Consider the following 25,935-nt stretch of genomic DNA (forward strand, 5'->3'; position numbering starts at 1 on the left):
TCAATTTTTGTTATATGTACTTGGGAAGGAAATAAGCTTATGTTAAAAGTTAACGTCCCCAATCACAGACACTTACATGTATATCGCTTGGGGGCCTAATTACTATATATATACATGTAGTCATTAGGCCCCCAAGCGATATAAGTGCCTGTGTCCCAAATGTTCCTCTAGGGAGCTTGTGTAACTGCGTTGGGTTGAAGAAGTGCTAGGTAGCTTGTGTAACTGTGTCAGACTGAAGAAGTGCTAGGGAGCTTGTGTAACTGTGTCAGACTGAAGAAGTGCTAGGGAACTTGTGTAACTGTGTCAGGCTGAAGAAGTGTTAGGGAGCTTGTGTAACTGTGTCAGGCTGAAGAAGTGCTAGAGAGTTTGTGTAAATGTGTCAGACTGAAGAAGTGCTAGGGAGCTTGTGTAACTGTGTCAGGCTGAAGAAGTGCTAGGGAGCTGTGTTAGATATGCTGGATAGTGAGGCACAGACACAACACACACATTTCAAATACACACGTTTCAATTGTATGTATACACACACACACACAACACACATGCATTTCTGATATCACAGTTACACAAGCTCATAGCACTTCTTCAATCTGACACAGTTACACAAGCTCATAGCACTTCTTCAATCTGACACAGTTAAACAAGCTCTCTAGCACTTCTTCAGCTTCAATGACACAGTCACACAAGCTCCCTAGCACTTCGTCAGTCTGACACAGTTACACAAGCTCCCTAACACTTCTTCAGTCTGAATGACACAGTCACACAAGCTCCCTAGCACTTCGTCAGCCTGACATAGTTACACAAGTTCCCTAGCACTTCTTCAGTCTGACACAGTTACACAAGCTCTCTAGCACTTCTTCAGCCTCAATGACACTGTTACACAAGCTCCCTAGCACTTCTTCAGCCTGACACAGTTACACAAGCTCCCTAGCACTTTTTCAGCTTCAATGACACCGTTACACAAGCTCCCTAGCACTTCTGTAGCCTGACAGTTACACAAGCTCCCTAGCACTTCAGTCTGACACAGTTACACAAGCTCCCTAGCACTTCTTCAGCTTCAATGACACAGTTAAACAAGCTCTCTAGCACTTCTTCAGCTTCAATGACACAGTCACACAAGCTCCCTATCACTTCGTCAGTCTGACACAGTTACACAAGCTCCCTAACACTTCTTCAGTTTGACACAGTTACACAAGTTCCCTAACCCTTCTTCAGCGTGACACAGTTACACAAGCTCCCTAGCACTTCGTCAGTCTGACACAGTTACACAAGCTCCCTAACACTTCTTCAGTTTGACACAGTTACACAAGTTCCCTAACCCTTCTTCAGCGTGACACAGTTACACAAGCTCCCTAGCACTTCTTCAACCTGACACAGTTACACAAGCCCCCTAGCACTTCTTCAGCTTCAAAAACACAGTTAAACAAGCTCTCTAGCACTTCTTCAGCCTCAATGACAGTTACACAAGCTCCCTAGCACTTCTTCAGCCTGACACAGTTACACAAGCTCCCTAGCACTTTTTCAGCTTCAATGACACCGTTACACAAGCTCCCTAGCACTTCTGTAGCCTGACAGTTACACAAGCTCCCTAGCACTTCAGTCTGACACAGTTACACAAGCTCCCTAGCACTTCTTCAGCTTCAATGACACAGTTAAACAAGCTCTCTAGCACTTCTTCAGCTTCAATGACACAGTCACACAAGCTCCCTATCACTTCGTCAGTCTGACACAGTTACACAAGCTCCCTAACACTTCTTCAGTTTGACACAGTTACACAAGTTCCCTAACCCTTCTTCAGCGTGACACAGTTACACAAGCTCCCTAGCACTTCGTCAGTCTGACACAGTTACACAAGCTCCCTAACACTTCTTCAGTTTGACACAGTTACACAAGTTCCCTAACCCTTCTTCAGCGTGACACAGTTACACAAGCTCCCTAGCACTTCTTCAACCTGACACAGTTACACAAGCCCCCTAGCACTTCTTCAGCTTCAAAAACACAGTTAAACAAGCTCTCTAGCACTTCTTCAGCCTCAATGACAGTTACACAAGCTCCCTAGCACTTCTTCAGCCTGACACAGTTACACAAGCCCCCTAGAACTTCTTCAGCTTCAATGACACAATTACACAAGCTCTCTAGCGCTTCTTCAGCTTCAATGACACAGTCACACAAGCTCCCTAGCACTTCTTCAGTCTGACACAGTTACACAAGCTCTCTAGCACTTCTTCAGCCTCAATGACACAGTCACACAAGCTCCCTAGCACTTCTTCAGCCTGACACAGTCACACAAGCTCCCTAGAACTTCTTCAGCTTCAATGACACAATTACACAAGCTCTCTAGTGCTTCTTCAGCTTCAATGACACAGTCACACAAGCTCCCTAGCACTTCTTCAGTCTGACACAGTTACACAAGCTCTGTAGCACTTCTTCAGCCTCAATGACACAGTCACACAAGCTCCCTAGCACTTCTTCAGCCTGACACAGTCACACAAGCTCCCTAGCACTTCTTCAGTCTGACACAGTTACACAAGCTCTGTAGCACTTCTTCAGCCTCAATGACACAGTCACACAAGCTCCCTAGCACTTCTTCAGCCTGACACAGTTACACAAGCTCCCTAGCACTTCTTCAGCCTGACACAGTTACACAAGCTCCCTAGCACTTCAGCCTGACACAGTCACACAAGCTCCCTAACATTTTTTCAGTCTGACACAGTTACACAAGTTCCCTAACCCTTCTTCAGTCTGACACAGTCACACAAGCTCCCTAACACTTCTTCAGCCTGACACAGTCACACAAGCTCCCTAACACTTCTTCAGTCTGACACAGTTACACAAGCTCCCTAACACTTCTTCAGCCTGACACAGTCACACAAGCTCCCTAGCACTTCTTCAGCCTGACAGTTACACAAACTTCCTAACACTTCTTCAGTCTGACACAGTTACACAAGGTCTCAAACAAGTGACACCTATATACAGACGATTCCCATTCAGACAGTTGCTACTGCTATCAAACCTTAAAACTGATATAGTTTTCCCATAATTTTTACATGCGAAGTTTGAATTTTAAACTTATCAAAAACTTAAAAAGTGTTGTTAGTAATTAAAGATATCTTCAATTGAATTTATACCAAGCTCCAAATGTAATTTTGTGAGCTATTTTCATCACAAAAATGCACACATTAATTGAAGTGATGAGAGCAATCATTGAATTGATGCACACATCAAATCAGTTATTGCTCTCTTCCATTGAATTGATGCATGTATCAAATCAGTTATTGCTCTCTTCCATTGAATTAATGCATGCATCAAATCAAACATTGCTCTCATTAATTGAATTGATGCGTGCATTTCAAAATTCAATTTTTGCGCCCAATATGGGTACTTCATTATAAAAAATTCTCGGGGCCAAATACGATACCAAACAAACTCAGTTCTTTGTAGCCAAAATAGTCACTTGTACTTCAGGAAATCTGTCCAAGTACATGTAGTTTTCACATAGAAAATGCTGTTCTTGTTTGCTCGACATTACATAGTGTACAGACTTTGTCTCCCTTAGGGTGCCATCATTGCTTTGCCCTAAATGTTCATCATTTGCTAAAAGAAAGGTTTCGATGGCATTATAGTCAAGATGGGAAAGGAAACACAACTAGGGAGATGTCAAACTCAAAAAGATTCCTGGAATGAATTGTTAATCCATTGCCCTCTACTCTGTGTCAGGCAACTGTTCATTCGAGAGATCACTGGTTCTTCCCTTGAGAATTCACATATCATTATAGATACTGTTGTCCTCTATCCCATTCCACCATCATATATTCTACAGGTAGATTTATTTAAAAAAAAAAAACCCAAAAACTTATGGTTGGTACAATTTATTATATTCATTTCAATATTTTGGTCATAACAAAACAAATATAAATCTTGGAATATTTATAGTCAATAAGTTACAATATTTTAGATAGATTCCCCATAATGCATGGTTTATAAAAACTACCAATTCACTTCTAAATAACACATCACTTAATGGATAAATGTGGTCTACGAGCACTGTATTTTTAAAACAGCATGCAATTTATAGTTGTACATTGTAGTAATTTCACTCAATGATCCATGCATAACAAAGAAAATGCCATTTATATCACAGACTATGCAAAAAGTTCATCTTCATTAGTTGAACAATGGCAGCTCAAAGATGGAATTTGTTATGTCAGTCAGGTCTTAAGAATATCTGGCTTTCTCATTGGCTAAAGCGAGTCTTCTGATGTTTCCTATACAGCCAGCAGAGGCCTCTTGGAGATCTTCATCGAGTGAACCCACCATTTTCATGAGAGGCTGTAATATGAAGATATACACATTACAAATACAAAGAGTACCTGTACTCCCGGAGTAGTATTTCAAAGTAAATTAATTATCTCCTATGCTCACATTGCAAATGCTTAGAAATATTTAAAGTGCTTAAAGATTGCATGAGAAGTGTGCATGCACAGAGTTTTTTATTTACCTGAACAACACCAGCTTCATGCATTGTGATACAGTTTTCGGGATTCTTTGAGAGTTGGTATAATGCTCGGGCAGTTGACCTATGAACGTTTTCGTCTTGTGATCGGAGATATTTCACTAGTGGTGCTACGGCGCCTTCCCGTCCAAAGGCAGTCCTGTTGTTTCCCCAGTTACAACACCTGGCTATTGCCTCAGCTAAATGTCTTCTCAGCTTATCATCAACCTTTAAATTATTTAGAAATGTAAAATAATTTAACAGTCATTTTATGACGCATGTGAGCTATGAGAATTCAGCTTAGAGATAATGCATCATCAGACAAACAATGGGAACAATTAATATAAAAGTCCATGCAATTCTGTCAAATACTGTATATTTACCACAATGCTTCTGTATTTGCAAACATGTTGTAATGTGTAATATTTAGAATTTTCCAAATACTACATATTTAATTCTATTTTTACATTTATTTAGCACAAATACAAGAACTTCATTTTCTGCAACTTTATTAGGAATTTAAGAGGGCCAATAGCATATTTAATTCAAGTATTAAGTACACAAGATTAAAAGTTTTTATAAACTCCAGGGCATAAAGAAACAAATCATGAATAGATTAAATTTACATGTGTACTTTAACTTATAAAATGCAAACTTACATGTGTATTTTAACAAAACAGGTGCTTTTATTCAGAAAAGTACATATGATTGTATAGATCAACTATGAATATGTAGATGGATGCAGAGTATGGATTAGATTTATAAAAATGATGCATGTTTCATCATGTGTGGATTACATTTTAGATCATGTACAGAGGGCAAAAATGATATGCATGCTGTATGAAAAGGATTTGTGATTTTTATAATTTGATGACAATATGCAAGAAGTTAAACTTCATATCAAACAACAAGAATCAGATAGTATGAATGCAGTCCAAAGAACAAAAATGTCATGCTGTTATACAATGAAAAACATCAACACGATTATTCTAAAAAGAAGTCAATTTAGTTGAAAAAATCCACACATTATCATATAGTGTGGTAATGTTAGATTTTCTACAAGAAGAAAGAATGATTGTCACTTGATCACTTGACTGTACCTTACTCTGAAATCTACCACCCTTCCAAGCATACTGAAAAAACACTGAATTTCTGAAGAGCTAGGTAGGCTGAATGTGAACAGGTTATATATATATATATTTTTTTATCTTAAATTAATTCACTTGATACAAAGATTCAGAATTGTCCTGTGTTACTTGTAAAAATCAATAAAACATGCCTGTTCCAAATATTGTGTACATGTATAATTCAATGCATTTGAAATTACATGTACCTCTAAAATCTTATTATTTGAAATAATATGCACAAGTAAGGTATAATATACATTTGACTAAAGATGAAAGTCTCTAAAATTTCAGTGCTCCTTTGTGATCATCAAATACCAAATAAAAAAAAAGTATTATAATGAAATGAAAATAAAAAGAACAGTAATAGTAATTTAATTCAGACAATAATTGCAAATAAGCCAAATTTTCATACCTTTTTATTTATCCGTGTTATTGAGAGAAAGAGAAATGGAGAGAGAGGGAGTCAAACTTACTGTATTTGTCAATCTTGCTAACATAGGCACAACACCGTGGTCCGTAATGACTGCTAAATTTTCTTCATCTTTGGCAATATTTGCTATAGCTGCACACACACTGGCCAAAACCTCTCGATGTTCTGACTTCAGCAAACTTACAATCAGTTCTAAACCACCAACAAATGATCGCACCATCTCACCTGCATCCTATTCAAACAAACAGATTAAGAAAAGATTTAACTAAATACATGCACATGTGACTTTCTGAAGTGCAATTCACTCTAAGGTAATTCAAAACACCACTATTTTGGTAGAAACACAATAAATCTATTATTCATCTATAGCATTGTGGTTATCAAAGGTAATTGTTATTATTTGAGAATTAGAAATAAATCGAATTTTCTATAAGCAATGCATTGAAAGTTTACACATATAAGCTAATTATGAATAATTAAAATGGATAGGCCCTACAATTCAAAATTCCCTTTGAATATATTTTACAGTTAATAATTAGCTGCTCTGTAAGATGCCTGTTGTGTAAACTTCCAAAGAATCATGAACACCGCTACACGTACATACATACCTTTGCATTTTCAATACATGGACATATAGCCCATGCAGCACTAGCCTGGACATCGGGATTCTGGTTTTTGAGCAGGGACCACAGCAATCTGACTCCATCTAATTTGTCTATGATCCTGCAGAAGAATTGATCTGGAGTATTTAAGAGCTTCTATATTTAGCAACAACAGAATAACTTTCTTCATGCACATGTTTTAGTAATTTTACTTCACATTATTAAAGTTTTGCTAGCATTGTTTTGATATGATCTGTCTTAATGCCATTATGATTTCCTTTTACTACTTTTATAACATGCTGTATCATTTGTATTGTGTGCAGCGCTTTAGAGAGGTTATTTATAGTCATATAGGGCGCTATATAAATAAATATTATTATTATTAATAACTCCAGAATTAACTTTTCCCTCCATACAGTTCATGCAAAATGTTAAAACTATTTGATGTACTGATAGGCAACAATGTTAAAGAACAAATCTGCATATGCATTAACCAAGTTTTAAAACGAGCTCAAAGAACCATCCCTAATCTTTGATACGAATTCAATAAATTTTGTATTGTTGGTGAAACAAGTAGTAAAAACAAGAAAGTCATTAACATCTGGATTGACGTACGCCATATTGTCCTGCTCTTCTGCGCACTGCCCCACAGCTCGTGTAACATTGACAAGGAGGGCCTGATTTGTGCCGGTCAGTAAATTGACCAGTGGAGGGATTCCTCCGGCTTTCCTGATCAATAGTCTGTTTGGGGGATCCTTGGCCAATTCTCCAAGACCTCCAACCACATTTACCAGTACCTAGAAAACATACATACACTTCAATATTTGTCAATTTGATGTGTACACTATACGTACAATACATTTGTGAAATTCATAACAGCAATGAAAATAAAAAAGGGAATATTGTGATGACTGATGTACTTTGGGAGAGTGTAAACTCATTCTGACATTTTTAGTTCTACTTGGTATTTTATATATAGTCCATTCAGCAGATTACACACATTAAACTAACTCAAAATAATGAACTTCACTTTTGACAAAAATTTGCACTAACCTCCTCTGGCTGGTCATTGAGAAGCCCAACAAGTTGCTCGATTGCCCGCAGCTCCTGGAATCGGGTGACATTTTCTGGACTGATGGCACATTTCCAGATAGCTCCAGTGGCTGCTGCCAACAGTTCTTTGTTTTCTATCTTCTGCAGCAAGCTCACTAGAGGGTCCAGACCTCCATATTGCCTGACTAAGTCTCGTGTTTCTTTCTCTTCTGCACACTGAAAATGGGAACCATAGGTACAACAAAATATTCACATCATTACTCAACACTAAATTCTATTCTGTTCTTTATTTTTCTTTTACTCTGAAATACATATACACAGTATATTTCTTTAAATTACATTCTAATGTTAAAATTAGCTACAGTTATGCTATTTAGCTACAGTTATGCTATATATATTGCAGTGTTGATATCACAGTGCTCATCTTCTGTAAAATCAGTCGAAGTTGTATCAAAACACTGACATTTCTTACCTTGAATATTGCTGATGCACAATGCATTTGCAGTTCATCGTTTTGACTTTTAAGGTTCTTCACTAGATCCTCAATCATTCCCTCTGTTCTGATCGCTAGTCTGTAGCTAGGCTAGAATTTCAACATAATTTCTATTTAATCACCAATTTAGATTTTTTTCTGAATTCAAATAATTCATGCACTTACAGCAGTTATTTCATTATTTAACATGGCAAAATTTGATCAACTTAAGTATTAAAGTTAAATACAATTTGTAATACACTTCCTAAATAATCAAAAACAAAATTTCAACCAATAAATATACCACAAAATGAAACTTGTGCATCAAATTTCTCGTTCATCATCAATGATAAAAACTTGAGTACATATACCTCAGAAGCACATTCCTGAAGGGTCCCCACAACTGGAATGAGCATGTTTTCATTGGGAGATTTCAGAAGTTTGGCCAGGAGAGGAATAGCGCCAGCCTTCCTCATGGCTTCCTTGTTTTTCTTGCTTTTGCTGCAGCTCCACAGAGCCAGGGCCCCACTCCGCGCGACTTCAGCATCCTTGTCAGCCTCGGGATTAGTGGCCGACACAATGGGACAGTCAAGAAGACCAACCTAATATGGTGACATAATGACACTTTTTAAAGAAAGATGCAATTTGTTGTTTTAGAATACTGTAGATTCCTAAATATTTGCGAGGAATTTATTGTTACGTAATTTTGCAAGAGGCATTACTTGCGAAATAAAATTATTCGTTTTTATTTTTCTGTCGTTAAAATACGTAGAAGAACTCTTGATTACCAGACCACATACGGATTCATGTTTACGCAATTTGATGTAAATTAGTCATTTTGCCATATCAAGAACTTTTGTAAAATACGGTATCTACAGTAATCAAACATGACATCTTAAGATATGGAATGCAACTTCACTTCTTGTTATTGAAAATTCATCTACAAGTTAGATGTGAAATGAAAGGATTAATTTGTTCTACCAGTTTTCTGATGCCACCATGTTGTCTCACAGTTCGTCTAGCTCTTCTGAATTTGGCCACATTGGCAATGGTTTCTGCAGCTAGACATTTGAGATCCTTGTCGGGGTCACGCAAGATCTTGACCATGGTCTGCAGGCCCCCAAGGTCAGCAATGGCTCGACGGATCTGAGTATTTCTAGAGATTTCCTTCAAGATTTTAAGTGACCCAATCTGAAAATGAAATAAAAACTTAGTATTAAATCAAGCTTCTAATTATCAATGTTTAATTGTATTTCATTGTAACATTTAGTCAACATCACCAAAATATCAAAATTGTGAAGAAAAATTTAAACGAATTGGTGTTACATGTACAACCTGACTGAATCATTGTATTATATCACATTTCAAGTTCATACCTTGCATTTAACTTCCTCAGTGTCCAACAAATTGATTAAGACTTCCAGACCCCCTACATCCCTGATGGCAAGCTGACAAGTCTCTTGAGCTAAATTAAAGTCTCTCATTGAACACAAAGCAATGATGGTTGCAGTTTGGTTTCCACCCTGGAATAAAAGATGTTTGTCGGGTTTTAGAGTTTAACTTCAAAACTCTCCAATGTACATTTCCTTTAAAAAACAACAACCAACCCTACCTTGAGGTACTTGACCAGTTTCTGAATCTGCCAGTACTCTGATGGAAGGTCAGCATTTGTCTCGCTCCTCCTTTCTACAGCCTCCTCCTCCTCCTCACTCTCAGTGGAACTCTCACTAAATGAGTCCTCAGCCTCAACAGGTGTCTTGGACTTCATCCTGTCAAAGTCAAAATTATCCACACTGATATCTGCACTGATGAATGAGCTAACATTTTAAGATCAAACTAGCTAAAACTCAATGATTTTAAAAAAAGCTTTTTAAAAAAAAAACAATTACCTGGGTGAGGCCTTCTTTTTTTTCAATATTTTTGCATCTCGTTTATCTCTGTTGAAAAATGACAGCCATTAAAGTAGATATAATTGTATATTTCTGTCTTTTAAAACACTGAAGCTGAATAACTGCATGTCATAACTCCTACATGGTTAAGTGAATGATAATGAAGATCACAATTACACATCGTTTGGATAAACTCGGTACAGAATCCTGCTTACGGTTCTTGGTATTCCTCCATTCCCAGAGCCTTCCATTTGAGGGACGGCTCCAGCTTCTTCTTTTTCTGTGACTTCTGCTTCTGTCCTTTGTCTTTGGAGTCCTCCTCTGCCTTCTGCTTGAATCTGTCCGGACGGTAGCCAGCTGTGCTCTCTCCATCGTCCTCATCCTCCTCCACTCTCCTGGCATCCATGTAATCATCCTTTTCCTGAACTTTGAGCTGGAATTCCTACATAATCAAAATTATTCTGTTAATACAAATCTGTTTTACTCTGTTGACATCTTTCCCTAAATCATTATTTTTCTGGGTATAGTAAATCTTTAAATTTGGTGAATAGTGCCCTCTTCTGCTCTTCAGGTAGTTAACAAAATCAATGTAAGTAAATAATCAGATATCATCTCATAGTCGGAACCTACAGGTTTTCTCTCCGTTACACTACATTAATTGAATATAGTATAACAGAGAAAAAAATCCGTGGATTCCAATGATGATACCATCTTCTCAGGAGTTATGTTACAAGTTTTATCATTTTGATGCTATCAGAACTACTGGTACTTTGTGGAGGTTGACAAAATAAGGATACATGTACATCGATGTACATCATGAATCGCGGAATCACAGACGGGTCATGGATAGATTATTCACAGATCGTTCTGCAGATACATTATGTATATAAGAAATATTGGTAATTTTTCATTGAAATAAATGTTGTCTTCTCCTAAATGCTCAGCTAAAACAATAACACTACACAAGAATCCCACAGAGGTGAAGTCATGAGTCTTTTATGAATACACCTATATCAATTTATTTTACAATTCATAAAGCAATTTTGATTAAATATACCCTAGCTATACTATCTTCACAGAAACAATAATGCAGTGAAACAACCCAATGTCAACTAAACTGTCAATCCAACCAATAGCTGTATTGATAAGTTGATTGTGGCATTATATTATCATACTGATGTTTAACTAATTAACTTGGCAGGAGCTGCTTTAAATTTAAATCATGAATACAGAATTTTTTTTTAAAAAAGTAGTATATTATGCATTTTTATCATAGCAGAGCAAAAATTTAAATGCAAGAAAATTAATTCGACTATTTTGTACAGTTCTTACCTGCTTGTCAATCATTTCCGTAAAATGGGGACTTTTGTCTTTGAGCAATGTAACCAGTTCCCTGTAGGCGTCGCCTTCCCTCTCATAGTTCATGTCACCGCGATTGTCTGGACCCTTGATTAAAGAAACCAACATCCTCAAGCTTTTCATTGGAACTTGCATTTTGTCACCTTCAGTCTTAAACTTCTATCTGAGTGATTTATAAAGATACTTGAAAATTGTTGCAGTTTTTGCGATCTGAACAGGAATTTTTAAAAATCTCAGACTGAATGCAAGATGCTAAACCTCTACCTTTATATACCCAGTGTCCGATTCAGAAAGCATCCTAAAATTGGCCAAGCAGATGCTTTGCATCATTATTTATTCATTTCTAATTAGGAGTCTTTATGCATATGATTTACTGTTTTGCATAGCAATTTTATGTATATATTGATCAAAGCCATGACAATTCAAGGCCAAAAAGATTGCAGTTGGCAATAAGATGTAATGATGCTATATGGATTAAATGAATCAATCTTTCATGAAACAGTGCTTAGGGATTCTGAAACAATTGACTACAAATTAAATGTATTGCTTATTGACATAATATGTCAAGGTAACCTCAAAACAGTTAAACAAGACAAGAGGAAATTGCAATATCATTAAAAACATCTTTACAGCCTTTTGGAACTGACACTAAATCAATACACTATAGCATCTAAGTCACTTTAAATTAGGAAAAGGTCCAACATTCAAGGAATAATTTTCAGCATGAGTATTCAAGAGTTTTAGTGATTCAGAATATCATCAGCTAAAATACGATCTAAAGGATTTTAAAAACTGGACAATGCATGTAAGAGTTACTATTTTTAAAATACAAGTATCTAATAATGAAATAATCTGAATATATTTTTAACAAATATGGAACAGGAGTTATAGCTCTTTGAACAGAAAAATGGCTTTACCTTATTCACATAGTAACCACTTGTGTTGGCAGTGATGTACAACATGTTGCCATCAAATGGTCGAACTTCAATATAAGCAATGTCTCCATGCAACTGACGCTGAGGGGGAGCACGACAGCCATTTTTAAACACATAGCCATCACCTGTTTGAAAACGAATTACACTTAAAAGGCAAATTCATAAAATTATTTCAGATAAAAAGCAACATCAATTACGCTAGTGTTGATGGCATCTATAAGAACAATGACAAATGTGATATTTATGTTCATTTGACATGATCTGCACACCTTGAACTGGCAAGCATAATATACATATAATTAAGTGAAAGGCCAACATGCTGTAGAATTGAATATGTGATTTAAATGTAATTACTTCCAAGATGAAAAGATCTGATTAATAAAGTATGTTTGATAAAAATTTGAAACCTGTATTTCAGGGAGAAATACTCTGTTCATTAGTAACATGCATGAAAAGTTGGGTTATCTTGACATTTGTCCATTAGAACAGACTAATTGTCTCCTATATACCCCTACGAAGGAGAGCACACAGATTTACATGTAGTTACATGTGTATAGATTAATTGTTTTTCATTTAGTTTGTATATTCATTATTTTATTTATGTGTCTGACTGTTAGATGATGGATTACACAAAAAACATGGCTAGATTTCAGTAAGATAGATCTCATAACTTGAAATTACAGCTTTTTTTTGTGGGATCCAGGATTTTGTAAGGAGAGATGGATTCCTGATTGAGTCAGTTTGCAATGAATACTCTTGCAAAAATATCTTTGCAAAATGCTAGCTATATCATTTGATTTGGGAAACCTTTATAAGCAAAGGCTTGTCAGTCTTTGTTTCAGTTAAGTATTTGTGTCACTGCATGTGTTTGCCATGATGACCTCACACCAACAATCTGCACAAAGATGCTTGCATGTATGATCTTTTTAAGACTATAATCGTAATTGGTGTATTTTGTCCATGATAACCGCAGAGTTTCTAGCCTCTTAAATCAATAAGTCTTATTTCTTAGCCCTGACAGCAGTAAAATGAGTACTGTGGAATCATGAGATTTTGTGGGGATCAATTTTCATGGATCCCACAAATTTCAAATCACAGTGAAATACACAAAATATTTAATGTTTAATGTACAAAAACCATATCCTTGAAATTACATCCTAACGAAACTGTAAAATATCAACAACCCATGAAAATTGATCAAGTCCCACGAATTTAAATGAGTCCACAGTATTTTACTCTTAAAAGTCAATTACATTTAATGTTCCAAATGTTCTTACCCCAGAAGTCAATGAGCTCTAACACATGCTTTCTCTCATCATCTCCTGATAGGTCCTGTAGGATGGTAACCTCTCCATCTACCATTACCGGGTTCAGACGAACATCTCTGGAGGAGAAAATTGAGAATGTTCTTATTGATTAAATTTGTTACATCTAACAAAATGTACATGTATTTAAACAAGAGCTCTGCAAAGCGAGACATCTGGAGACATCTCGCAATGTAGGCATGCAACCAATAAATGTAAGTTTTTTCTATAAAGTCCTGTAGTGATTTTTTACCCCTTTCCCTCTTGATAACAAAGCTACATGTGAAGTATCAAATCAATCAATCAAAATATGTGGCCTTTAGAGTGTCTACAAGCTCAGTGTTGCACATACACACACACATTTGCACACATACTCATGAATGGTCCCGTGACTACATCCCCTCTCACAATGAATTGTGAGGGGATAATAAATGACTTAGTAGTGGAAAATTCCTTTGGTTGTAAATTTCCCATTTAAATTTGACCTTGTAAGTCTGATCCTGACCTTATAACCCATGGTTAACATACTTAAAATCTTGATCAAATGACTGTGATAAAACAGCCTTTTTGGCCTTATAAATTTTTTGTATATTCCATGTATAAAGCTGTAGTCACACAAACTTGAATCTTCATTATGTTGAGAAGCTTCCACATAATTTCATGTGGTTCTTAAGATCTTTAGATGAATTCACCCTATTTTTGTCTTTTCTTGATTATCTCCCCTTGGAAGGGAAGATGGCCCTTCATTTGAACATACCCAAATCCCCTTCACTCAAGGATATTCTGTGTTAAGTTTGAATGACATTGACCCAGTGGTTCTGGAGAAGAAGATGAAATTGCGAAAAATTTACAATGCCAATGATGGCAACATTAACAGACATTGGACAAAATTTGATCAGAAAAGCCCACTTGAGCCTTTGGCTTAGATGAGGTAACAAGAGGCCAACAGGCCTTATCGGTCACCTGAATACTAGTGAAAAAGTATCACTACTTCCATGGGCTATGAAATCTAGAAAAAAAATTCCTGTTCTGAATATCTTAGCTAAATTCTAATGTTCAGCAACAGTATAAAACAAGATGTGTTCTTAAAACTTCACTGCCCTCAAAAGTGCATACACTGATGAAAGGCTTTAAATAATAGGTGTATTAACATTAAAACATCTGCAAGCATTTAGATTTTATACAGTATCAGCAAACTTACACATAAATACTATATACTAAGTTTGGCCCTACCCTGGGGTCAGAACCTTTACTCTGGGGATCATCAAATTTACAATTTTGGTAAAAGACTCCTGCTCTATCCATTTAGTTTCAATTTAGTACATTATGTATAAATAGCACTAAAGAAGATGTTATTCAAGTATTTTACACATAAACACTATATACCAAGTTTGGCCCTGCCCTGGGGTCAGAACCCCTACCCCGGGTATCATGAAATTTACAAAATTTTGGTAGAGGCCTTCCTACCCTACATAACTATGCATTTAGTTTTTCTTACACGTGTGCAGTTCTAGAGAAGAAGATTTTTGAAAATTGGTCAATTTAGGGCAGTTTTTACCTCACCCCTAAGGCCCCAGGGGTACAGGAGTCCTGAATTTTATAATTTATGTTCCCCTTGTTCCAAATATGTTTCATACTAGATTTGAAAAGAATTGGAATGAAAGTTATCAAGAAGATAAAAATGTCTATTGTTTACACATTTGATAACTGACCATTTTGGCCCCACCCCAATACCAAAATGCCTACCCCTGGGACCATCAAATTTACAATTTTGGTAAAGTACTACCTGTTCTTTCTAAATATCTATTTACTTTCAATTAAGTACCAATAGCACTAAAGAAGATGATATTTAAGTGTTTTACACATAAACACTATATACCAAGTTTGGCCCTGCCCTGGGGTCAGAATCCCTACCCCGGGGATCATGGAATTTACAATTTTGGTACAGACCTTCCTGCTCTACATCACCATGCATTTAGTTTTTCTTACACATGTGTGGTTCTTGAGAAGAAGATTTTTGAAAATTGGTCAATTTTGGGCAGTTTTTGCCCCACCCCTAGGGCCCCGGGGTACTGGAGTCCTGAAATTTTCAATTTATGTCCCCCTTGTCCCAATGATGCTTCATACCGAATTTGATAAGAATTGGAATGGTAGTTATCAAGAAGAAGTTAAAAATGTTCAACTGTTAACGCACAACGAATGACGACAGATGAAAACCAATTGCAATACGTCACCTAAAAATCATAAATTTTCTCACATGAAAATTTTTACATTTAATTATTAATCCCTTAATAAGAACACAATGACATCACTTCAATTTACACTACAGATCTGTTTGCACAGAATCAATGGGATTATGCATGTAGTCTCCAGTTTGAAATTAAATCAGCAATTACTGACGTATACAAGGCTTTTATGTCCAGAAAAGTATTTTCTTTGTTACAGAATTGAGAGGGTTTTTTTTTCTTTCCTAAGAACATATGCACTATGTGTATTTTCATTTGACACTGAAGAGTTGATTCCCTTTGTTCAATTTATTCCTTGAAAAGAAATTAAAACCTATCACTTATCAAACCTACTTTGTTATCTGTGCAATGCTTTGATTCAATAGTTGTTGGTCTAATCTTAAAAGAATCAATCTCATTTTCAAGACAAGTTTCTTTTCTTCAATTTCCTCTTGTTTTTCTGTGTTGCCTTCATTTTCAGCATGCTGTTTGGCTAGCTGCTCAATTTCCTTGGTGATTTCTTCAATGAATCTAAAAATGGAGTTGTCATCCCCCTCCACTGTAGCAAAGCGTTCCCCGAGCATGTTGGCCACAGGATCACGGTTTGCTGTAAAGGACATACACAGAGTCATTACAATGAGGCACGGTAATGGCCACCAACTATAGGGAGCATAATTTGCTTACAGTTGAATACCAAAATGTTAAAAAGTTTTAGTGTTCGCATGCTGAGTATAATGGTTTTCTGAATAGAATAATATACAAAGTCTAAATTCAAGTACTGTTGGCCATGAGATTGTGATTTTCTGAATAGAAACTTTACGTGTTTTATAGATATTGGTCAGTATTGAGGATCAGTGTGTGAAATGAACAATTTACTGAAAGGGTTAAGGAGACATTTTCATTTGATTTAGACATGTTTGAAAATTGTGACAGCAAGATATTAAAAGTGAAACATAAGTTCAAAATATTGACATATATTGCAAATTTAATATATGTTATACATGAACTACTGCTTGTTAATGCTTTATTGTATTTTCAATACATTTTTGTAAATTACAATCATGATAATTTACACTGATAAATAATTTACAAAATAATCATGAGCTGGAGTGACTTGGTTGGAAATTAGCTGGTGCAATACATGTAATTTTAACACTGAATGTAAAGATATATGAAAAAATTCAAAACATTAAAATATATTCCCCACAAAATCTTTCCATTTTACAAATATTCATCATTAGGGACAAGGAAAATATTCTGCAAGTCATATGAGTTTGTAAAGTCTGTTTAGAAAATCCTAAAGAATAGTTTTATATCAGGCATTATGTGGTGGAATCTGTATGGAAATGACTTCAGGAGGGAGGTGACAGAATATGTTTGTTTTATGTTGTGGTAAACTGTTGAATACATTATCACAATTCTCTAATTCCATGTCATTGAGTTTTCTAGAGACAGAAAAAGGTCAGCAGGTGTCTGAAGGTCGGTGATCAGCACAGAATGCTAAGTGGGCCAGATGGAATATGGCTGTACATCATTTACAGAGATTCAAAAAAGTGTGATAGTTTTATAAATATGTATCTAAGTCAAATCATTATTGTAAATCACATGGAAGTGTAGTGAATAAATAATACATATATGAGAGATAAAATTTCATATCAGAAATATATAAGACAACTTTGATGGAATCCTTTCAATTAACAAGTAAATTTAAATAATGAATATTTTGTTTGAAGTATGATACGGGATTTATACATCAATAATTATATTTGGTTAAACTACTGACTTACTGTACAATATTTGTACATTTCTTCTAATTGTGATATTATTATTCAAAAATAAAAATATACTGAATTTTAGAAAATATCATACAAAGTAATGCAACATATTTTTGTGCAATTAAAGAAAAATGCATATCTTCAAAGAATACAAAGAATATACTATATAATTCTTTTATTATGTACGTACATCTTAAAATCAGAAAATAGTTTATAAAGAGGTTGAAGATGTACCTTCCAAGCAAGCTCTAATTTCACTCATTTTTTTGTCTCCTGATGCTCGCAGAACTTGTTCACAATAATCCATAGTCATGGCACTGCATTCAAAGTCTGAGCCATCCCTCTTGATGGAAAATAGGGGAATATCTTTATCAGCTTTGGCTTCAGATATTTTGTCTCCTCCTCTGGATTGTATAAAAACAAAATACATATGTAATTGGAATTTTGCATAAGATAACTATACAATCAATGTTTGTTTGGTGGGTTTTTTTTTCAAATTTTATTTTCAAATGATGGAGTTTAAACTTAATAAGAGCTGCAAAAAATTCAGGGGTGTGTGTGTCAAAATCAGCTATAAATTATGTAATTGATTTAAAATTTAAAACAAGATGTCATGAAAATAACATTAAGGTCACTATAGGTAATTGAGTGTATTTCATAAATCTAATGAAAATACTGTATAAAGTAATATGGCCAATTTGCAGACAGGCAAACAGACAAAACAGCAATTTAAGACAAAAATACTGGCACAAAAAATCCCCCCCCCTCATTCATTCCACAGACATAAAACATATCAACATATGAATAAAAATAGTATTAACCTTTAAAATTTAATTCATTCAAAGCTCTCAGAATTCTAAAAAATTATCTAAATTTTGAAACTGTTAATTTCACAAAACACTTTCATACAATATATATATATATATATATTACATAAATAACACAAAATAGTTAGACTAAACAAATGTTTGAGTATGCATATACATGTTGCAATAAATTCTAAGTAACTCCTGCTAAAATGTCATAGTATAGTTAATTATGTTAATTTCCATGCTTGTATTCATGTATCTAAGTATCTACAATTATGAATTCTGAAATAAACCTATCAATCACATTTCCATAATTAATACATTGTTCATGTGATCTAATTATATTTCATACATCTAATACTATATATCTATATATATATTTCCTCCTCTAAAGTTAAAAGAAAAATCCTAATACCAAAACAAAAAACTAACTAATTAATATTTTTTTTAAAAACCCAATAACATATAGGATGGAAATTGTATACCGAAATTTGTATTGTAAATTGTAACCAATCTGATTTGATGCTTTAAGTATGCTAAAGCAACTTGTGTGATTTCTGATTGGCTAATAACTTGACATTTCTGACTATGAAATCAGCAATATTTTTGTATTTCCTCTGTGGTTCTGTACGGTGCACTTGGGGGTTACAATGCTACAAAATATAAAATTGCAGTAGCTTGCTGTTAAAAACACTAATTTAACAGTCGCAAACTTCACCGATAAAACTGACAGTTTGGGACTATCAAATCCGCATTACAGGCCGTGAATAGGGAGTTAGCTATTGAGAATTCTTGGCTGATTAAAGTTGCAGTTAAATGATCAAATTATTGCAGCAGTGACAAAAATGAACAAGAGGACAAATTCCTGATGATGATTTTCTATTAAACTGCTCTTTATTTTTAAAGTGTTAACGGGTGATAAATACTGATAATAATTCATTTGCACAACGCATTATTCAGAAATCTAAATTGTAATTATTCTATAGACAAACTGTAAATGTTTTATTCATTGCAATAATTATTGCCAAGTAATAAAAATTTAGAATAAAAAAAAAAGCAATACAATATCTAATGTTTATAGGTAAAGCAACTGCATCAAAATAAAACAAAAACACCATTTCAGACATAATTAATTAACATTCATTTACATCACAGATGTAGTATGTACCACGGTAAGTTATTTTCAATTGCATGTATTATACATTTTTAAGAACTAGATTCCTAATAATGTTTAATTTCCACATTTTTGTATACTGCATTTCTTAATGAACAAATATTCAATAGTTAAGTTTTATAACCTTCTGCAGAGACTGCCACATGTATCCATTCAGAAAAAACTTGTTTCATGATGACAGCAGAATGAATAAACAAATCTACATTAAACATGTGTAAGTAATTAGCCTAGTGAACAAGAACAGAAGCTTATAACTATAATACGAATAATTCTTGTTTAACCATGCCACCTAAATTTGCAATTTAGAAAATTGGCTGTACTATGAATTTTGAGGATCTGAATATATATAGAGCATATTAATCCATAATTTGTTTGATCTGATACATGATTGATATTATTTTGCCATTCATTATTGAACCCCTTAAAATTAATTATAATGCACATATTAGATATCTATTTTAATTAAGATATTTCATTTTACAATAAAATGCATCTGCTATTGAATAAAGAAAATCACCATTATGATCAAATTCAATATAACTTCATTTTGTTTCTTTTCTCACAACAGTATTTAGAATAATAAGGCCTTGTACACTGAAGTATATAGTAACTCTTTGAGTCCCTCATCATTCCGACTTTCACAGAAGTCAATCCAGTTTCCCAGCATATTTTGCATGATCAAATGGATATCTGCACATATTCAATCGTTTCATTTGAAATTCAAAGCATCCGCTTTTGAGATCTATGCATGTACCTGACATTTTCTTATGAACAGAGATTACATGCATGTTGTCTGTTGCATAGTAAAATTACATGGACTATCAAGCCTAACTGTTAGCATTTCAGGGTGATCGAAGACGACAATTAATTAACAGCTGCTCTGATCACATGCTTTAAATTTGGATTTATGTTGAGACATTTGAGAAATATTATGGACATTTGTTTTGAAAACAAAGTGGAGGTTCAAATTTGGCAGTATATGCATTGGATGTTATAATGGGAGACTTACAGAGTAACAGTTCCTGACAAAACGTGGCAGTATAGTGAAAATGGTGATCATCAAATCAAATGGTGGTTCTTTGAGAATTATATGTACATTCAAGTTCTCATGTCCAGGGTTTCTCTGATCCTTTCTGGAGCAGATCAGAAACCCTTAATGGACTTGCACATTTATAAAAGTTTCCCCCCTCTCTGTGTAACACTCAGCATCCTTTAATTCTTACCTATAAATATTAACCAATTAAACTTTTTTTTTTTTAAATTTCACCATTTTTTTTAACATTGCCTGCATATGGGGCGACATATAAAACACAATGAAAATAAGCCTATTGTTTTCATTTGGCAACATTTAACTCTCAACAGGTGGTTATTGGTTATATAGGGAAAATGATTATACAGGGAAAACAGTGATTTATAATGGCGGCTGATTGATCCCATTATTCAGTTATTAAGCCAAAGGATTTTAACAACAGTGACTTCCGAATGAGCAATTCAACTTAGAAGCAACAAGCTTGATAAAAACATTTTTAGTTAATGATACCATAAATATGCATTTGAGAATCATGAAATTGTACATTACATACCTGTCCTCTAAACCAGGTATATTGATTGCATCTGGACTGACTGTTGTTGGCCAAATCAACGGCTTTTTGAAAACCAGCTTAGATTCTTCAGCATATTTGGCACTGAAGCCATCAACATACTGTATGATGGAGTTAAGCAACTCTTCATTCAGTTTAGTAAATTCTAGTTTCCCCCCAGAACCTCCTTTGGCTGAGGTCCACTGTGCTGCTCTCTGTAGAGCTTGTCCCATTGTGGATAAATGGATGTGCACCTGAAACAAGTAGCAGTATGTTAGTTTATATGGCTTTACAGCTTAAAACTTTATAAATTAAAAAGTACCTGTAAATATTTAATTTCAAGGTAAAACAAATAATTGTAGACATGCATTGAATCAATGTGTATATTTCTTCATACTTCAAAAAGAATATATCGTACTGGAAGAAAATTTTTGTAAGCTATTCAGTTTCTTATTCACAGCACAGTAAATTAGTCACACATTCTAAACATTTTTGTCTTTGTGCTGCAGTTGTGCCCACATCCTAAAGTTATTAAAAACTTAATATAAAACAGATTATTAATTTTCCAGTACGTGAAAAATTATGAGTAAAAACAAGCAATGAAATTGATTTTATGCTGTCTTTAAATTTACGTTATGGAATTAAAGTATAGCTCTATTCTCATGTTGTGGAGTATTAAATTTTTACAGAATAAAATATTGTAAACTATCTAGCACCGAATGAAGAAATCATAATCAATAAATGTTGTCAAGGGTCATAACTCCTATATTGTTATGGCTATAATACGTACAATGAATACATTCCCTGATTGATTTATATGTATTTATGAATAGCAATTATTTTTTAAAACCGTTCAAATCGAAAATTTTGTCATTTTATTGATTTTAACCAATTGTTATTATTTCTTTTTAGTATGTTGTTAAATGCACATGTGCTTGGATTAAGGACACACACACCCCCACCCCCTCCCCCTCTGAATGCTGAATAACTGACATGAGTTGATTTTATGATTTAAAGTAATTCCACCCTCGCGTGACATCATAGGTTTTTGCAAAATCTTTATTTCATTAAAAATTGTGCATGATAGAAATATATCTCTAGGAGGAATTTATTAACTGGATTTTATAAAAAATCTGGTAAACAACTTAACAGTGAACAGTGAAAAGGTTTATATTTTCTATAAATAATCAATTATTCATATTACAAAAATTTTGTCAAGGGTAATAGCTCCTACACTGGTACGTATTTCTCTATCGTATGTTTATTTTACAATGATTTCCTTGATATCCACAATTAATATATATATATTTAAAAAGCAGCAGTTTTTTGAAATTGTTGAAATTAAAATATTGTCATTTTAACCACTTTTTATCATGCATTTAACGAAAATGTGCGATTTTTTTAATGTTGAAATAATTATAACTTTTTTGTCTGTCTGACATATCTAAAAATCTGGCAACAAATATTATTTTCTTTGGCTATTGATTGAATTAACTTATATTTAAAAGCAGAAATCAATACCACTTTTCTACTTTGAACCATTAATTTTGATAAGTCCTATGAGGGTGGAGCTACAATTAATTATTTCATTGTTGAAAATCTCTCTAATTAATGCATGTCAACAATATCTTGGATATCCCAAAGGTCCAAAATAATTCAAAATAAGCCCTTTAAAAGATACTTTCACTTGTATATCCCTAAAGTCCAAAATAATTCAAAATAAGTCCTTTAAAAGATACCCTCACTGGTTATAATAACAGAACCATGGGAGTGGGGTAATTTTTTCTCTCTCTAAAGAGAAACGTGTGTATGTTAAAAATTACATTTTATTCACTTATTTGAAGAAAATATATTAGCAACACACACGTAGGAACTTTTCAAATTATCAGAGAATAAGTGTCGTGTTCATACAGTTACCTTGATTTATCACAACTGTTGTGGTAACAAACAACTTTAACGTGGATCTAACAATTCCATTAATGAATCAACATGGAAAAGATTTCTACTTTTGTATTTTGCAAATAGGCCTAATTGTACAACCGACATTAAACATTTGCACATTACCATGATTACTATATAGCCAATTGGCATTTGCACATAGATCTACCTCTCAAATAAAAACTTTCTGATATGTAATTTGAAAGAAATACAGATTAGGGTCTAAGTGACATTTCAATATGCTCCAATATCATAGAGAATTCTACAGACATTTTAGTGATACATGAAAATAAACAATGATTTTAAACCGAACAATACTCACTGCCCACTGCACTATCTCCTTTTCGGTTTATTGTGGTTGTCAAGGCAATTGCGCATGCGTAATCGGAAATTTACTGTATTTTATATACAGGAGAACCAAACAACGAACTATTATTTTCCGCATTAAATCTACCTTTCCTCTTTTCTTTTTCTTTCTTCCTTTTTAAATTAAAAAATAATCAAATTGATTTCTAAAAAATACAATGTCATATAAGATTATAAATCGTTGTACGACAAGCGGATTTACACCTATTTACACCTTATTTTTACATTTAACAGTTATAGTGCTTCTTAACAATTGAGGTTTGAATTTAATGCTTAAATTTTATAGTGAAAAACTTTTGTTTGATTTATATTTAATTCTTAACTTCTGAAACTGTTTAGCTATACAGTATGCGTGTAAATATGTATATACGTGTTTTTTGCATGCTTACCTTGTGATATTTTATTTTGTCTGTGATAGTTGGTTTAAGAGCTCTGTAGAGCTCATGTTATTTGTTAATATTGTATACAGTGCCGACTTTAAATAAAATTTACTTACTTACTTACACCAGGGTCGAGCACATCAGATGCACATAATCTTTGAAATAATGTCTTAAGTTCTGCTAAATAAACATCTTAAATTCAACGTTATCTTAAATTTTAACTTTGGTCCCTAAGCCCCCTAAAGCACGAATGCATATATCTTAAAGAGGTTCGTATCTCACTGACTTTTGTAGCATGGAAAATTCTTTAAAAAAGTATATTTTCAATTTCTTTCTTTTTTTTTTTTTTAATTGTTATTTGTCTCGAGCTAAAGTGTATCAAACTTGACTTACGATTTATTCGTATAATCTACGCTGCAGTTTGGTCCGTTGGTGTCAGCAAAACATATGGAGTATAAATCAGTCATTACATCAAATTAATACAGTTCGTGTATTCTATTAACATCGATTTAAAACATTTAATGCTGGTAGATTAAAAATGATATATGACATTTTTGCACTTAAAATACGAAAAATATCACCATATAGAATTTTAGAACATACTAGGAGCATTGTCAATATTTCAAATTGCTCAAAGGTTACAAAATCTTGCATCAAAATTTATTTAAGATGACACTTCAAAAAGTAGAGATTATAGATAAAAAGAAATTGTTATTAACCAAAATTCTAAATTTTCATACAAAATTTCGGGCAAATCAATATAGACGTTTAAAAATATACCAACCAAAGGGGAAAAAAAATAACAACAACATTTTAATTAGTTCCAAGTCTTGATCAAAAAATGTAAAAGAGATACGGAAAATTTATACCGATTTAAGGATTAGTTATAACAATCTTTCCGCCCACAAAGTTCTTTCCAAATCACTTTCAAAATTTGAATTGAGTCTGTCATAATTTTTTAACAGGATATTGTATGATACATTTGGACCAATGAAATAAATATTGAACCTGTAGTTAAACTGTTATAATAGCATCTTGCGCGGTTGTGCTCAAAAGCTGCTGAAGGTGCTATTTTGAAGCGGCTATCCAGCGCCCTCTCTATAACACTGACCCCAATGCCCACCTCTGACTGCACCTATACTGATAATACAACAACGGTGAGGGCGATACTCTCCATCTGAAAAATAATTCATATCAATATTTTTAAAGGTATATAGTTATACACACATCATGGCTGTAAGTTCGTATAGAGTGAAGTTCTGGATGAAAATTTCTTTAAATTCCAGCTCTTTGGACGCAAATGAGTGTCTACTTTCAAAAAATTCTTGCAAAAGATAAATAAGCAAGGAATTACCGGGTATTTATTTCGAAATAATTTCACTTGTTTCTCAAAACCCAAGAATTCCCAGATTTAAAAAATTAATTTAAATACATTTTTGATATTTCCCCCAAACAGAGCCCTAACTTCTCAAAGTCTCCACTTATCATTGTCATTTCGCAGAACCATATTTGATGTGGTTACAGCGACGACAGCGACAAATTGACGCCACCCGCAGACCATTATAGCCGAATGCCGCGCGTGGCGATCTACACAGGAAGCGTCATGTTTCTCGTGTCCGTCTGCGCCTGTCGATCTCCATACAGCCACAACACCAAGAGATCATTGTATAGAGGCGGGCGTTGTGCGGTTGAATGAAGCTCTCGGAGGAATTTTCACACATCAGCTTTGTCGAGATCAACGATTTAACGCATTACATATAATGAAACAATTCATATCTAATAACCTTAAGTATTGAAAATTGGTGATATTATCCCCATGGTTGCATATAAAATGCACATTTGCTTCGGATGACATTTTCGGAACAATTAGATTTAATTATCGTAATGAAACACAATGTGCTACATTATATGTAGGGGAGGCTGTTCGTGTTTATTTGGATGATAACAGACGGGACTGGTTATTACAGGCCTTGGGAGGCTTATAACGAGGACGACAAATTATCCACTGTCAGCACTAAGGGTCCTCAC

General features: G+C 34.2%; 1 protein-coding gene across 4 annotated transcripts; it reads right to left on the reverse strand.

Annotated features, from left to right (window-relative positions):
• Positions 1-3,850: 3,850 nt before the first annotated feature.
• LOC125667600 (outer dynein arm-docking complex subunit 2-like) lies at positions 3,851-25,601 on the reverse strand. Of its 4 annotated transcripts, none has more exons than XM_048901180.2 (21): positions 24,301-25,601; positions 21,227-21,477; positions 17,895-18,064; positions 16,240-16,492; positions 13,634-13,740; positions 12,339-12,481; positions 11,395-11,508; positions 10,278-10,504; positions 10,063-10,110; positions 9,786-9,942; positions 9,550-9,696; positions 9,155-9,364; positions 8,545-8,775; positions 8,174-8,284; positions 7,702-7,917; positions 7,264-7,445; positions 6,655-6,769; positions 6,090-6,278; positions 5,590-5,622; positions 4,496-4,717; positions 3,851-4,326 (listed from the first exon to the last, which is right to left on the reverse strand). In XM_048901180.2, the coding sequence occupies exons 2-21, from the start codon at positions 21,454-21,456 to the stop codon at positions 4,213-4,215; spliced, it is 3,219 nt and encodes a 1,072-aa protein (XP_048757137.2). In that variant the 5' UTR covers positions 21,457-21,477; positions 24,301-25,601; the 3' UTR covers positions 3,851-4,212. The 4 variants fall into 4 exon arrangements, with proteins under 4 accessions (XP_048757137.2, XP_048757136.2, XP_056012304.1 ...); XM_048901179.2 differs by lacking the exon at positions 24,301-25,601 and adding an exon at positions 23,484-23,636; XM_056156329.1 differs by lacking the exon at positions 5,590-5,622.
• Positions 25,602-25,935: the final 334 nt, after the last annotated feature.

This window comes from Ostrea edulis, chromosome 2 (genome assembly GCF_947568905.1).
Source record: "Ostrea edulis chromosome 2, xbOstEdul1.1, whole genome shotgun sequence".
NCBI lineage: Eukaryota > Metazoa > Mollusca > Bivalvia > Ostreida > Ostreidae > Ostrea > Ostrea edulis.

Excerpts from the sequence above, each read along its gene's own strand:
- LOC125667600 (XM_048901180.2), bottom strand. The coding sequence starts at position 21,456 with ATGGGACAAGCTCTACAGAGAGCAGCACAGTGGACCTCAGCCAAAGGA. Across the intron at positions 9,365-9,549 it reads CTGAGGAAGTTAAATGCAAG|ATTGGGTCACTTAAAATCTT; the intron begins GTATGAACTTGA and ends TTTCATTTTCAG. Across the intron at positions 7,918-8,173 it reads GTGCATCAGCAATATTCAAG|TGTGCAGAAGAGAAAGAAAC; the intron begins GTAAGAAATGTC and ends TCCCATTTTCAG.